The 16,023-nt window shown below is 41.1% G+C and overlaps 1 protein-coding gene across 4 annotated transcripts in view; it reads left to right on the forward strand.

Annotated features, from left to right (window-relative positions):
• mpp2a (MAGUK p55 scaffold protein 2a) overlaps nucleotides 1-16,023 on the forward strand; it is a 39,131-nt gene that overhangs the window by 19,135 nt on the left and 3,973 nt on the right. For all 4 annotated transcript variants that reach the window (XM_076082444.1, XM_076082454.1, XM_076082470.1 and 1 more), the window contains 6 exons: nucleotides 162-281; nucleotides 1,103-1,234; nucleotides 1,397-1,499; nucleotides 11,165-11,233; nucleotides 11,403-11,564; nucleotides 11,769-11,971. In XM_076082444.1, coding sequence (XP_075938559.1) covers nucleotides 162-281; nucleotides 1,103-1,234; nucleotides 1,397-1,499; nucleotides 11,165-11,233; nucleotides 11,403-11,564; nucleotides 11,769-11,971 — 789 coding nt within the window. The remainder of the gene's footprint in view (nucleotides 1-161; nucleotides 282-1,102; nucleotides 1,235-1,396; nucleotides 1,500-11,164; nucleotides 11,234-11,402; nucleotides 11,565-11,768; nucleotides 11,972-16,023) is intronic.

A 16,023-nucleotide genomic window follows, 5' to 3' on the forward strand; every position in this document is an offset into this window, starting at 1 on the left:
CTTATCAGTGGAGTACCTCAAGGTTGGGTCCTTTATTTTATTGTTTGTAGCTCACCAAGCTCTTGTGATATTTGTAACCTGTCATCTTCCATTACAGATCCCACAAATGTGATTATTAATGTGTCAGTTCAGAAACGTTCTCTTATCCAATGTGTTGGCAGGTGAATGGACGAGAGGTGGGCCAGGATGCCAGGGTGCTGCAGGAGGAGCTGCAAGCAGCCAGCGGAAGCGTAGTTCTGAAGATCCTGCCCAGCTATCATGAAGCCATACAGCCAGGACAGGTGACAGATTACTACACACAGAGTGGACACACATGGTCATAGTAACAGACATAAGGTTTCTGGTGACTGGATTCTGAAATGGCCAGATATAATATTAGTTAAATAGCATACATTTACAAATGCACCATTGAAGACATATAGGTCTGTATCTTCAGATGTCACAAGAACAGATGCTTCGGTACCAAGTTGAAGCCAAAATACTCAAAACGCATGGCTTAAGACTAACAACAACGCACCCTATTTTTTCCCTGACAATGCTACATTGTGGACAACAAATCTGTGTTGAAATTGGCAGGAGAGCAGTTAACGTTAGCTGTTAGCAGCTGGTGGACAGCACAGTCCTGCTTGGCTAAATAACAGAGCTGACAGCTAATGTTAACAGAGGTTACGTTGAGTTACATTATGACACATTCAAGCTCTATTCAGTAAAAATTAGTATTGAGTGAAAGTTAATTCTAATATTATCGTGATTTGTTCAATGTAATCGTGTAAAATTTAGTTTTTGGTGAGAAACTAAAATAAATCTAGTTGACTGAAGGAGATGTTTTCACACCTATAACATAGATTTAGAAAGGGAAATATGACCTGTTGAACTTCCTAACACCAGTTCTAAGCAAATATTGCTTAGAATTACGTAATTAAAACTACAGTAGTTCTAATTACGTAATTGGAATGTAATTAGAACTACTAATGCCAATAATCAAAGCAAATATTTTGATTAAAATACGATCAATAACAAAACATTTGCAGAATGCAAACAGAATCATGGAATTACACTGGTATTGTATGGACTACTACATCTCTGGTATCTGTTTTTCCAGCTGTTCTTTAAGTGTCACTATGACTACGACCCGGCCAACGACAACCTGATTCCTTGTAAGGAGGCGGGCTTAAGGTTTGAGACAGGAGACATCCTGCAGATAGTCAACCAGGATGACGTCAACTGGTGGCAGGTGGAGTACAAAAACACTTTTATGGGTTCTGTTGATTCTACAGTAGACAGAGAGCTGTTCATATTCATATTTTCTTTAGATTAAGATGTAATAAAACCCCAGGAACTTTAGGGTTGTGAATATATTTGTAAGTGTGCGCGCATGTGTATATGTGTTATACAGGCCCGTCATGTGGAGGGTGGCAGCGCGGGGCTGATCCCCAGTCAGATGCTGGAGGAGAAGAGGAAAGCGTTTGTCAAGAGAGATGTGGAACTGGCACCAGCAGGTAACTGGAAGGAAAGAATAATAAGAACAAAGAAACAATACTGATGTTAGTGCTGGGCGGTATGACCAAAAAATTGTATCGCAGTATTTTTTAAGATTCTGGCGGTTTCACGATATATCACGGTATTTTTTTTTTTCCTTGACTGTGTTTTTATATAGGTTTATAGTGGCTTACGCTACTGTCAGGAGTACATAGAATATAAAAACATTTTAATGTCATCATGTATAAAGTATAATGTTGGGATAGCAGTTTGGCTTAAGTATTGTCGCCCCGGTAAGACATACCTTGAATCCAGTGTTTAAATCATTGCTCTGAGCCCGTCTTTCTCGACTGTCTGTAGCGGGACCATGTCCTTGCATAGCTGGATCGTTATTGCGTTCGTAATGTCGCTCCACCGCTTGCTTTTCTTGTCATATGCTGCCTCGAGCAAATGCCTCTTCAAGCGATGTGTGACCCTTTAGCTTCACTGTTTCACTCGCGCTAACGTTACTGTTTGACGGCCTTGAATCCGACAACCATCATCACACTCTTGGTATTCCAACACATGTTTTCTGCTGAGGTGATGGAGTAAGATGCTCGTGTTACCACCAGCGGCAACAGTGGCTCGACAAACTTTGCAATATATAGTCTTTTGGTCTATGTCGGATTTTTTTTAACCAAAACACTTCCAAACAGCAGACCCAGCTCCTGTCTTTGTCTGTCTGTTTGTTCATCCTGCATCGCTCTGCACCCCAGCTGTAAACAGACTCTTGTGCTAGCTGGCTAGCTAGCGAGCTGTACCCAGCATGTCGTTCGGAGGTGTAATTTTATAAATGTACAATTATTGGTGTTACAAATTGTTTCTGTGTCACAAACTGTTGTCGTGGTGTTTTGCCCTGTTAAAGAGCGTTAGTTGTGGGTTATCAATTGTTGTGTTATAAAGTTATAACCATGATTAGGGGTCAGTCTCAATACACTCCAGACAACTAGCTCCGACCGCAGCGCCCTCAGCGGCGAACACTATATTTTGCTGCCTGTTGAAGAGTGACAGCAGTCGTTTCGGCTGTGCACCGGTATGGCGGTGTGTTAAAAATGTATATCATACCGGAAATCAAAACCAGTATACCGCCCAGCACTAACTGATGGTCAATAAAATAATAATTATTTACGAAGAAAGTGATACATGAAACTCCCTTAACAGCTTTAAGTGTGATTAAGGCAAATGTAGTCTAAATTCACCGTTTTGAATCAAAAATATATCATCCACGTGAATCGTGTAGATCCGTAGAGTTTTTTTTGGGGGGGGGGGGGGTCAACCGGCCAGCCAGCGTTTCTCAGATTGGAGGGAGACAAGGAGAAAAGGTGATGTCGTGATCTTCGCAATAGAGCATCTTTGATGTGACATGTCTTGGCCAATCAGCGTTCAGATGTCTACAGGTGTCTTCATTTCCCTCCGTTACAGTTTAAGTTACGTCATGTTCTGTTACCGTTCAGACTTGCTGGGTTAAGTTAACGTCCACTGCATGCGAAACTTTGTCGACTGTTAACGTTCGTCATTATCGCGATTTAGGAGGAAAAAAACGTAACGTTATGAAACATGCAACCCCCCGTGTTCCGGTTCAGTTCACGCGGTCACTCATTATCTTTAAACCCGAACACGGCGCATCTGCTGGCAGGTTGTTTTTTTTAACTCAAAGTAGAATGAGGCGATTTCGTGGTCATAATAATGTTTAAGATAACGAAAAGTGAGGCCCAGATACTGATGAGATGATGAGGTCAAAGAGCTTCAGGAAGAGGAGGCTGGTTGTGTAGCGCAGCTTGACGCAGGGCTGAGATGTGAGTGGAGCTGGGCCTGGATAAAGGTGGAGGTGGGCCTGGATAAAGGTGGACAGATGTGAAGGGAGAGCAGTACAGCTTCCTGCTGTCACAGTGTTTTAAATACATTGATAAGGCAGGGTATGCTAAATGCAGCCTCTGCTCCAAGGAGATGAACTACAGCAACAAGGGCTCACGTGTCCTCTCATCACACTGTTCACACTGTTCACTGTAATGACCACAGCCAGTGTACCAACAGTCCCACGTTGCTCTCAAGAACCCTGAAGTAATGAGAGGGTTAAGGTGCCTGTACCGGGTTATGACGTGCAACTGAGCAGACGTGTGGAGCAAGGCTCCGGCGAAATGAATATATTTTACTAACTAAATCGAGCTACCTGTGACCTAAAATACTTTTTTTAAGGTACATTTCACGCGATGTCGAAAAACCGAGGGAAAGGCCGACCTCCTAAAGTCGACAAAAAGACAGACTTTGAGACTCTACCTGAGGAAGACACGGAAGAGGTAACTAGCGATATGCTAACTCATGAGGAGACCAGCAGCAATGAGAGCCAGATTCTATCGGCCATACAGTCCATGAGGAACGATTTTTCCGCTAAACTACATGAAGTCATTTCCTCCAACCGAGAGATAAAATAAGCTGTAGGGGCATTTTCTGAAAGACTCTAAGAAGCAGAAACTCGCATTTGCACTGCGGAAGACCAGATCACTTCGCTAACAAAGCAAGCCGACACCGCGTGGAAAAGAGTCCACAAACTCACCTCACAGATGGAAGAGATGGAAAACCTACAACGTCGCTCCAATCTAAGACTGGTTGGATTACCAGAGGGAGCGGAGAGCGGAGATGCACGTACATTCTTAACGGCATGGCTGCACAAGGCTCTTAACCTAGATGCAGAAGAAGAACCGGTAATCGTCGAGCAAGCCTACAGGCTAGGGAGAATACCACTGCAGACCCAGGATCAGCAGGGTCCAGACAGAATACGACCACGGATTCTCCTGGTGAAATTCCTGACCTACCGAGACAGAGACCGAGTTATGAAAGCAGCACGTCTGAAAGATGAAATCAAAGTTGACGGTGGCCGTGTCATGTTCTTCCCGGACTTTTCATCTGAGGTCCAAAGACAGAGGAAACTTTTTGACGGAGCGAAACAGAGCCTGCGCCAAATGCATATGGTGTATGGATTTTTGTTCCCAGCAAAACTGCGAATTCTACACGATAAAACCTGGCACCACTTCACCTCACCAGCCCAAGCTGAAGAATTCATCCGGAAGATTAAGAAGGGGAACAACAGCGATCGTGATACATAGCAGGGACCATCACCTGAAGAGTAATGAATATCAGAGAACTTTGGCTGAATGGTGAGGTGGTCTATTCACCGTTGAATTCTGAGAGTCTGTTGTGGTAAGCTTGAACTGATGGCGAGTTAAGATTATTATTGGCATAGGCCAGGTACAGACTTGGACTAGGCTGTCCATTCTTAATTATATTAAGGTCACAAACGAATATTGCTCCATCCGTATTGACATGCATTTCGTCCAGACTTGTATATATTTTTTATTTATTTTTTATTAACTTCTCAAGATCTGGTTGCTATATTGCTCCTCTAAAGGATCAGGGCTCAGTCTAACCGGGATCCGGTCGACGGGATGGAGGGGAGATGTGTGTGTTTATCCGCACAGGGTGTAGGCTAGGCCTACTGTTGTTGCCTCAGTTGGGAGAGGCCCTTGTTATTATTTGTTCCGTATGTTTGTTTGTTTATTTTGAAGGCACACTATTCACTTTATCACATGGCATGGTTAAAAAGTTGGGTGCAGGTGAGCTTACTTTGCTGACTTCATCATGAGTGGTGACACTAAAATAAATATTATTTCATGGAATGTTAGGGGTCTTAGGAAGATAGTTAAATTAAAACAAGTAATGTCGAGACTGAAACAGCTAAAAACACAGAGCTTTTATTCAAGAAACCCATTTGCTTTCCAGTGAGTACATCCCCTTGAAAAGGAGGTGGTCAGGTCATATCTGCCTCATTCTCCTCCCATGCAAGAGGGGTAGCAATACTTATTCACTCATCTGTTCCATTAAGAGTTTACAATACCATACAAGACACAGCAGGCAGATTTGTTATCGTCCAGGGCTCTTTACTAAATCAAGATATTAATTTAGTATGTCTATATGGTCCTAACAACGATGATACACAGTTTTATAGTAACCTGTTCCTAACTTTATCAACATTGCATGGCCACATTTGTATGGCAGGGGACTTTAATTGTACTCTTAATCCAACACTGGATAAATGATCAGGTGTGGACACCTCACATACGCAAAGTAGGAAAGTAATACAAAACTTTATGTGCAAGTTAAATCTTTGTGATATCTGGAGACATAAGAACCCTTCCAGACGGGAATATTCATGCCACTCTGTTACACATAATTCTTACTCCCGCATAGACTACTTCCTCATTTCTAAGTCTATGATACCTAATGTGAATGACTCATTGTATAAAAGTATTGTCATTTCAGATCATGCTTTACTTCTACTCAATTACACTGTCAAAGCAGCTAATAAGGGTCCCACTATATGGCGATTGAGCCCACGATGGTTACATGATAACGAGTTTTTCAAATTTGTTGGAACTAATATTGATGTCTATTTCGAAGTCAATACTACTCAAACATCAGCGTCTACAAGATGGGAGGCATTCAAGGCCTACATACGAGGCCAAATGATCAGCTATACAAGCAGCATATCAAATAAACAGCACCTAAAATTAATGGGGTTAGAAAAAGATATTAAAGAATATGAGACAGAAATTAACCTTAATGATACAAATGAGACTAGACAGAGACTGGCCATTCTTAGAGCACAGTATAATGAACTATCCACAAATAAAGCACTAAATAGCATAATGAAACTGAAACAGACATTCTACGATCAAGGAGAAAGGGCAGGGAAACTTCTGGCCTGGCGTTTAAAGTCAATGCAGAACGAAAGATCAATTTTAAAAATTGAGTCGGAGAAAGGGACGACAATTACTAACCCACAAGAAATAAATGGCACTTTCCAGACATTTTATTCTAAATTGTACACGTCAGAAAGTCCAGCCACATCTCGCACACTCCACAGCTTCCTAGGTCAGATAGAAATACCGTTCCTTGGTGAGGGCGCAAAACAGGAACTCAACTCCCCAATTGCAATATCTGAGTTGTCAGAGGCCATAGACAGAATGAAAGGAGGGAAAGCTCCAGGACCCGACGGTGTTCCTATTGAAATCTACAAAAAATTCAAGGACAGGCTATTGGTTCCTTTACTGAATGTGTTTGAAGAATCACTTGAAAATGATGAGCTGCCTCTTTGCGGAACGCACTTATAACCTTAATATTAAAGCCAGGTAAGCCCTCCACAAAGTGTGAATCCTACCGCCCCATTTCCTTAATCAATAATGATGTGAAAATAATAGCAAAACTGCTTGCCAGAAGGTTGGAGAAACATGTGCCATCTATTGTGGCCTTAGATCAAAATGGATTTATTAAAGGAAGAAAGGGCTCTCACAACATTCGTAGACTGATGAACATTATACATGCCAAGAAAGAAATACCGGATGTGGCTGTGATAGGACTTGATGCGGAAAAGGCCTTTGATAGGGTCGAGCATAAATGCCTATTTGAAGTGCTTAACCGTTTTGGAATAGGCAACTACTTCCTTAGTTGGATCAAACTCTTATATCATGACTCAAGTGCTTCAGTAATTACCAGTTGGTAATATAGTTATACCATATAGTTATATGGTATCAAAACAGCTTTCTCTTTGTAGAGGTACAAGACAAGGGTGTCCCTTGTCTCCTCTTCTTTTTGTCCTGGCCATTGAACCTCTAGCAATTGCAATTAGAGGCAATAGTGAGATAACTGGTATCACAATTAATGATATCGAGAATAAAATAGGACTATTTGCTGATGATATAGTGCTCTTTCTGACAGACTTGAAACAATCTATACCTTCTTTATTAAGTTGAATAGGAACATATGGTAGTTTCTCAGGTTATAAGGTTAATGCATCTAAGTCTACAATCCTATTTTTGAAAAAATCTGAGAGATTAACTCCACCACTAAATACTCCATTTAGGAACATTGTGGACAGCTTCACATACCTCGGTGTTAAAATCACGCCTACAATAGAATCCATGGTACCTACTAACTATAACCCTGTGACTGAGTCAGTAGTTGAATCTATTAATAGATGGAAATCTTTGCCAATTTCCATGATTGGGCGTATTAATATTCTGAAGATGAATATTCTTCCTAAATTCCTGTACCTTTTTCAAAACATCCCACTTGCTCCTCCTAATTTCTTTACTAAAATGAAACAGCTTTTTTGTAATTACATTTGGAACGATAGACGCTCAAGACTGCGCATGACCCTGTTATACTTACCATATGACAGAGGTGGGTTAAAACTCCCTTACCTCCAGGGATACTATTGGGCTGCCCAACTACGAGCAGCCTCATATTGGTTTGAACACCAGTCAACGCTGCACTGGATAAGGATGGAGGAAACCACAACTTCCAAAATCCCCTTATATCTCTACCTCTATTCAGCAAACTTAACCACTTTGAAGAAACGCACTGCAAACCCCTTTGTTAAAAATACGCTGACAGTATGGCATGAGGTGTTAAGTTATCTTGGGGAAAAAACTCCTCTATCCCAATACTCACCTATTTGAGGGAACAGAAACTTTACGCCAGGTACTAACGACTCTGGTTTTAAGTTATGGGCAGACAGAGGTATCGGAAAGATTTCAGATTTATATGATTGTGATACTCTTACTCTTTTAAGTTTTAATGAGACCAAGCAAAGGTTTAGCATAGCTACAAACCATTTTTTCAAGTATCTCCAGATAAGAAGCTTCATAACAAAGATACAGAACTCTGTAAATCTCCCCTCTCTAAATTCTTTCGAAAAGATAGCTTTAAACCATTATGGATCAGCTGGACTGATCTCAAAGTTTTATCAGACCATCATAGCTGCAGCAAAAGAATCCTCCGATGACAAAAGGCTAGCATGGTGTTCAGACCTAAATGAAGAAATCACTGTAGAAGAGTGGCAGGACATATGTCTACAGAGTCTACTCCAAACAATAAACTCGAGGTTCAAGCTTCTCCAGTATGAATGGGTGATGAGAACATACATTACTTCAGAGTTACTGCATCGCATGTACCCCAATACACCGGATGCTTGTGTTAAATGTGGTATACATAAAGGTAGCTTATCTCATTGCCTTTGGGAATGCACCCTCATTCAAGATTTCTGGAAAGAGATTATTACAATTGTATCTATTTGTATCAACGAACAACTACCATTATGTCCAAAACTCTGTCTCTTTGGGTGTTTCCCAGTAAACTGTACACTTAACAGTAGCAAAAAGAAGACGGTCATATTTTGTCTTCTTGAAGCTGAACATAAAATTGCAATGGCTTGGAAATCTGTTCACAGGCCGAGCAAATGAAATTGGATAGAGGGACTGATACAGTGCCTTGCCCTAGAGAAACTTACATATGCAGTTAAAGGGAAATATAACATCTTTGCAAAGATTTGGGGCTCATTTATGGAGTTTCTGGAGGGGGAAGATTTTGTTGTAACCATATAGTCTACCGGTTTCCTTTTTGTTTTTTTGTGTTTCCCTTCCCCGTTTTTTTCTTTCTCGTTTTTTTTCTTCTCTGACTGGTCACATTAGGGAATGTGGGAGCATTCTATTTGTGGGGTATAATATGTATCTACCTGTGCATGTACATATGTCACCCTCTACTGTTATTTTTATTTTTTGTTTCTGCTGAGAACGTCCAACAACAATACATGCCATTTTTATCTTTATTTGAAATTTCTCCAAGTGCCTTTTGATGTACCTTGTTTTGTCTTGTTTGTGTATTGTGGAAAAGACAATGAAAAACATTTGTCAAAAAAAGGTTGCCTGTACCTTCATTTCAGCAGGTTGCTAATGCAGAGGTGTGTATAGATTACAGCTATTATTTTACTCTTGATAAGGTACCTTAGCCAGAGTAAATTATCATTTTCATTTAAATAATTTAACTGGATTGAATGCATATTAATTGCAAATAGAAGATAGGCCACAATTCTAACAGCTTTAGAGTAACAGTAGAAGTTAATATGAAGCCGTACAGTAACAGGGTTCAATGAAAACTAATCACTTTATTTTGTACAGGCGATGGTTCTCGCTACTGTTGCATATCTTTGTTTTTATTTGACTAAAACTTTTGAAAATGAGACCTCGGTCTCAATTGATTTTGTCTAAATAAAGGTTAATAATAATATTGATTTAAAAAAAAAAAAAAAAAAAAAAGTTAACTAGACAGCTGTTCAACTAGAGCTGAAATACTGATTAATCACTGAATAATAAATTAGTTTTTTGCTTAAAGTAAATATTGTCCTATCACTTAATTTGATTCTCAGAGTACATCAGAATGCTACATATACATATGAGCTACATAAGCTCATATTTAAAATAAAATTCTCGGAGCACCCTCCCCCAAGGGTTTCGGGCTTGTCACCTTTTTCACCTCTCATGAGTTTGCAGGTATGTCTATTACTGTATACCTACCCTACTACAGTATATTGTGAGAAATATTAAACTAAAAGTATGATATCTAAAGAAGCTTTAGAATATCAAGATGATAGTGGTCTGAAGAGCAGTAATTTCTAAAGACTGGGTTTGGGACCCACAGGTTGGTCGCAGGAGATTTTATTAGGGTTGCCAAATAAACGTGCAGAATTTCTTCCATAGTCCTTTATTTAACATTTATATCTGCAGTAAACCTTTGAGCCACATGAGGGAGCCTGCATGCTAACATTGTTCTGATAATGGTAGTCTACTTATAACACTGAAACTAATACAAAAGGCAAACATTCTGTTGGTTTTACTGATGAGAGTAAAAAGCAAGAGCCTATTTAATCTGCCTTAATGAGTTTTCAATAAAACAAAGTTGTGATTCATCAAACGTATATCTTTTCAAAATGTCTGGTTTACCTATTCAAGATGTCAAAGGGGCTGTGGTCTTCTCACAGTTTATAGATAAAGGTCTATTGTGAATGTCATTTCTAGAAAGTGGCCCTGAGATGTGGGAGTCATGTGCTTCCACTTCTTCTTGGTAATAATAACCACCACCCTTGAAGGGAAAGTTAGATGAGAAGTTTGATACAACTTTCTCGATTGGGTCCAGTAACTTCCTCTCACAGTTCAGCTTCCATTCTCTCTCTCACTCACCTAATCAGCTCATTCAGTGCAGCTGTTAGTCACACCCACCTCATCAGCTCATCACTCTAACCTGCTCACTCCGCGGCCCATACTATTTAGACCCCAGTCTCACACACACTCACTGCCAGATCGTTCTCTGCATTATGCCAGACTTTCCCGCGTTTACCCTCCGACTGTTTTCCTGTTGCCGACCCTGCCTGTTTGGACTTCTCAGCTTTGCCTCTGCCCCGGTAAATCGCCACAGCCTTCTGTCCCCGACCAAGAGAATAGCCTCTGCTTCCTCTGGTTTCTGTCTGCCTTCTCCCCTGACAGCTTGGCGTTCCACCGAGTGGATTTCTCCACGTGAGCTGATCTGAGACTGTTTGCCTGTTGTGTCTTCTGCCTGGAATAAAGCTACTTCAACTATTCTGTGTGTCCGTCGTACTGCTTCTGGGTCCTTACCACACCCGTTACACTTCCTCTCTGGTTATCTTGCAAATCGTCCTAACCAAGAAATAGTTTGGCGCATGAGCCAGTGAATGGGAGGCATGACTGATGACATTCAGCTAATGTTTGACTAACTCTATACCCAATTTATGTGACAGGAAATCTTTGTACTGGTGTTGGAGGGAAGAAGAAGAAGAAAATGATGTATGTGACAACCAAAAATGCAGGTAACAAAGCTTTAAAATGTCCAACATATACTGTTACTGTTACATTTTTCCTCAGTGAAACCTCCTCCTTCTGTCCTTTTTTCTCTCTTTTTTCCAACACTTCGACTTTTCTTGTACATCGTTCTTTTCCTCCACCCTTTCAATCTTCCTCTCTTTCTTCCCCTCTCAGAGTTTGACAGACATGAGATATTGCTCTACGAGGAGGTGGCCAAGGTCCCGCCTTTCAAGAGGAAAACTCTGATTTTGATTGGTGCCCAGGGTGTGGGGCGGCGGAGACTGAAGAACAAGCTTCTACTGAGGGATCCACTACTCTTTGGCACCACCATTCCATGTATGAAATTTAATATATTTAAGTAGTAGTATTACCTGGCTGATAAAGATTTAATCCTTAAGATTTCTGTGGAGCTTAATTAGGAGCAGGAACAAGCTGATGCAGGTGTTTCTGACAGAAAATAATTTCAACAAATTAAAGCTTCTTAATTAAGGGGAGTGGAAATGCATGTGTGTGCATACGTGACTGCCTTGTTGTTTCCAGATACTTCTAGAAAGCCCAAAAAGGAAGATCGCGAGGGTCGGATGTACGCCTTCACCAGCCGCAGCAAGATGGAGACCGACATCAAGAACGGGCGCTTTCTTGAACATGGAGAGTATGACGGCAACCTGTATGGAATCAAGATAGACTCCATACACGAGGTGGTTGAGGCCGGACGTGTCTGCATACTGGACGCCAACCCTCAGGTACGCATATATACCCCCACAAACAACTTACCACCCTGTTTTAACAGGAAAATGCTCCTTACATAATAATAACAAATTTTAAAAAACATTCAAAGCCAGACTCAAACATCCCCAACTCTGCAGCTACACTACAACCACTGACACCACCCTCTTTACAGCTCCGTCAGATCATTGCTCCAGTGTTCCTCTAAAATAATTCAAATCCAGTTCGAATTTTCAAACACCTCGAGTTACTACCCGGTTTAAGTTGTTAGTAAGTAAGTAGTAACGTGTCACTTTTAACAATATTGGATCACTAGTATGGAGATGCAGGTGGATAAATTAATCCACGACTTAATTTACCTTTGATGAATATTCCGTCTGTGCTTCATTGGCTACATTAAAAAGATTGAAAAAATTGTGTCTTTTTGGACACAAAGCAAGTGGCAGACAAGTTCAAACAACTCTCCCACCACCAATCATTTTTTAAATACATCCATCTTGGGGGGGCACATGTTTTCTTTGGCCACTTGGGTGCAGCAGAACACACTGTAAACACAACATGGACATACTATCTGCATATGAAGTTCTTCTAGTGGACTGGTTAGCTAACAGTTGCCTTTTTACACATCTAGCAGTTACAGAGCTATGGAGCTAAATCCAGGTCAAAAGTTTTGATCATTTTGAAAAAATAAAATTAACCTAAAAGGACTCCCCCAGCTATCTTGAAGGAAGCTTCGGAGGGAACCAGCTACTGGTTCAATTAGTCTTTCACCCCTATACCCAGGTCGGACGACCGATTTGCACGTCAGGACCGCTACGGGCCTCCACCAGAGTTTCCTCCTGACATAGGTTGCCGACATAGAGAGACTCCTGACGGCTTTTACTTGAGCCGATCCCCGCCCTGGCGACGCGGTTGGGGCGCACTGAGGACAGTCCGCCCCGATCGACAGTCGCGCCGGGAGCATGGGCCCCGTCCCTCCCCGCAGGGAGAGCGGGCGCAGCGAGCACTTAGTCCACGGCCCCGGGGATAGCGGGAGCGCTGTAAAGCACCCGGACGGAGCCGCAAGCCTTTCCAAGCCGACCTAGAGCCGGTCGCGGCGCACCGCCACGGAGGATATGCGCCCGGCGGGGCGGGGATCGGCTCAAGTAAAAGCCGTCAGGAGTCTGCGGCGATGTCGGCAACACACCCGGCCCATCTTGAAACACGGACCAAGGAGTCTAACGCACTCGTGAATCAGAGGGTGACGCAAACCCCGTGGCGCAATGAAAGTAAGGGCCAGCGTGCCGGGTGAGGTGGGATCCCGACCCTGCGGCGTCGGGCACACCACCGGTCAGTCTCGCCCGCACTGTCGGGGAGGTGGAGCGTGAGTGTGTGCAATAGGATCCGAAAGATGGTGAACTATGTCTGGGCAGGGCGAAGCCAGAGGAAACTCTGGTGGAGGCCCGTAGCGGTCCTGATGTGCAAATCGGTCGTCCGACCTGGGTATAGGGGTGAAAGACTAATCGAACCAGTAGCTGGTTCCCTCCGAAGTTTCTTTCAGGATAGCTGGGGGAGTCTCCCCCCCCCCCCCCCACTGCAATCACGTGAATATGGTGTATAGAAAGTGTTGAATCATAATTCTCGCGGTGCCTACGTTACCTGAAGGCAACGTGGTTGAGGAAGTCCTCAGCCTTCTTTGTTATGCTGTCACTCATGATGACACGCCCCTCTCGGTTGATGCCACGCCCCCCACATTAGATCAGGGTCAAAAGTCTGAACTGAAGAAAAAAAACGATCTGAAAGTGAAAGAAATATTTTAAACTGAAAAAAATATATAAAATGAAAAAGAAAAAAGTATTCCAAAAAATTCCAGAACTGAATCAAAATTATATTCAACCCAAAATAATTTTCATTCACTTATTTGTATTTTGAATACATTGCTGTATTTTTCAATGTTCAAGACCACAACTTGAACTTTCAGGTTCAAATTTTTTTTTCAAATGAACAAATCTTTTGACCTGGATTTAGCTCCATACAGAGCGCCATTAACATTCAGTCATTTAGCTTTTCTGTTCACCTGGCAAATCTAAGTCCATTATTCACTCTCTTTGAGCTTTGTTTGTGATCTTTACCAACTCCTGAGGGAAGTACCTGCCTCTGTTGCTGCTAAATGCTCCGCTAGGTTCAACCAGCTAATCTCAAACTGTCTATTTGCCGTTTTGTGCTGAGCAGCGAGCGCACAGAGCTTTCTTTGAGGTTTTTCACTGAAGCAGCTGCCTGCTGTGGGCGAAAATGAGAGGGACCATTAAAGTGGCCATAAAACCAAAACTTTTGACTCAAAAAGGTTAAATGCTGGGGGTGCTGAGGGGAACTGCTGTGTTGGTTGATCATTCTTTGTGGGTTCTTCACAACAAGTGACTCCATTCACATAACACAAAGTCATGTGACCTATTTGAAGAGCAGCTTCAAGGAGCCAGAGTTAAATCAGCTTTCTTTTTTTCTTCTAAAGTAAATTCACTATAGTGTTAAACAGTCTAATAAGTATTCACAAACAAATGGGAAGTTAGGTAACTCGTAGTGAGTGTTTTGTATCTATAAATCTGTGCCTGTAATTTACCACTCATATGTCATGATTTGTGCATCAACTTAGCATTTTTCAATGTATATCTGTCTCTATATTAGTGAATCTTCACCTAATTGTGTTGGGAGCATGGGACTCGGACGATGTCACATGACTCTAAAACACAATGCACAAATAAATGAATGTGATTTGCGTCTGTAAATTTGTATCTCTGTCTCTAATTTGCAACTCATATGTGACCATTTGTAAATACAAACAAACTGTTTTATAATACATCGTCAATTTTTTCTTAAACTTCCCTATTTGCATGGCTTAATAACATTCACAATCCTTAAATGCATTTGCAAATCGTCAACCGAGCATTTTTAAATGGATATGCATCTGTGAATCTCAACCTATTTGTGTGGATCATTTTGAGACAGATTTTACCGCGCCATTGTGCGTCACACAAACAGGAAAGACATGCATCTGTAAAGAAATGCAATGGGTATTAAGAAAATTGACTAACTCGCTTAATTAATTTTGAACCCATTTTACTGAAATTTGGTTTGTTATTGATGAGAAATCCCAGAACTTGATGTTGATGATTGGTAATAGTGGTTGATTAGTGAAATTAAATTCACTGGGGGCAGACCAACATCAAGTGTAAATTATTTACATTTTGGAGTTTCTCCAAACACAATGTCACAAATATTGTTGATCTCAAATATTGTATTTTTATCTCATTCTCTCATCATATAGATTTACAGATGCAAATGAGTCTGCATTTATTTTTGCATTGTGTTTTACGACACATGAGTCACATGACATTTTACGTGTCACACATGCCCTGTATTTGTGAATTTTGTGTGAAACCGCAAGTTAAAACACTCGAAGGATCAACACAACTAGGTGGAGATTCACATAGAGACAGTTACAGATACAAATCAGTGTATGTAGTTTTACTAGTTGCGTAACTTCACATTTGTTTGTGAATACTTATGGGACTCTTTAAAAATAATAATTTACATACACTGACTGCCCAGAAAAATGCTATGCTACAGTCCTGCAATATATAGCACCTTTATGAAAATTAAAAATAATTTTGAATTGTTATAGATACAGGGTCGGGGAAATGAGGTGGACAAAATATTAGAAACAGCTGTTATTGTATTGTCGGTACAATGTAATAACTGTCTAGGCTACGGAGTCAGTTGAGTGTCGTGTGCCTGCTCAAGAGAATCTTACATTGTAGAATTACGGAGGACAGAAGCTGATATCTAAAATGTATAAATGACTCTATAAATAAATATGCCATTAAATGTAAAAGTAATATTAAAAATAAATTAAGGGATTCATGATCAAATGTGACATACAGTGACATTTCAATATTATTTTGATTTTTCCCTTTTGTATACAGTTTTTGCAAGAACTTTGTTCCCACAGCCAACTGATCTCTGAATAATAATAATACTTCTCTCTAGTTACCAGGAATCCTGTCAGTGGTCTATAAATTCATGTGTTTGGGTC

Source organism: Anarhichas minor, unplaced genomic scaffold (assembly GCF_050575085.1).
Source record: "Anarhichas minor isolate MPS153535 unplaced genomic scaffold, ASM5057508v1 ptg000007l, whole genome shotgun sequence".
Classification (NCBI taxonomy): Eukaryota; Metazoa; Chordata; class Actinopteri; order Perciformes; family Anarhichadidae; genus Anarhichas; species Anarhichas minor.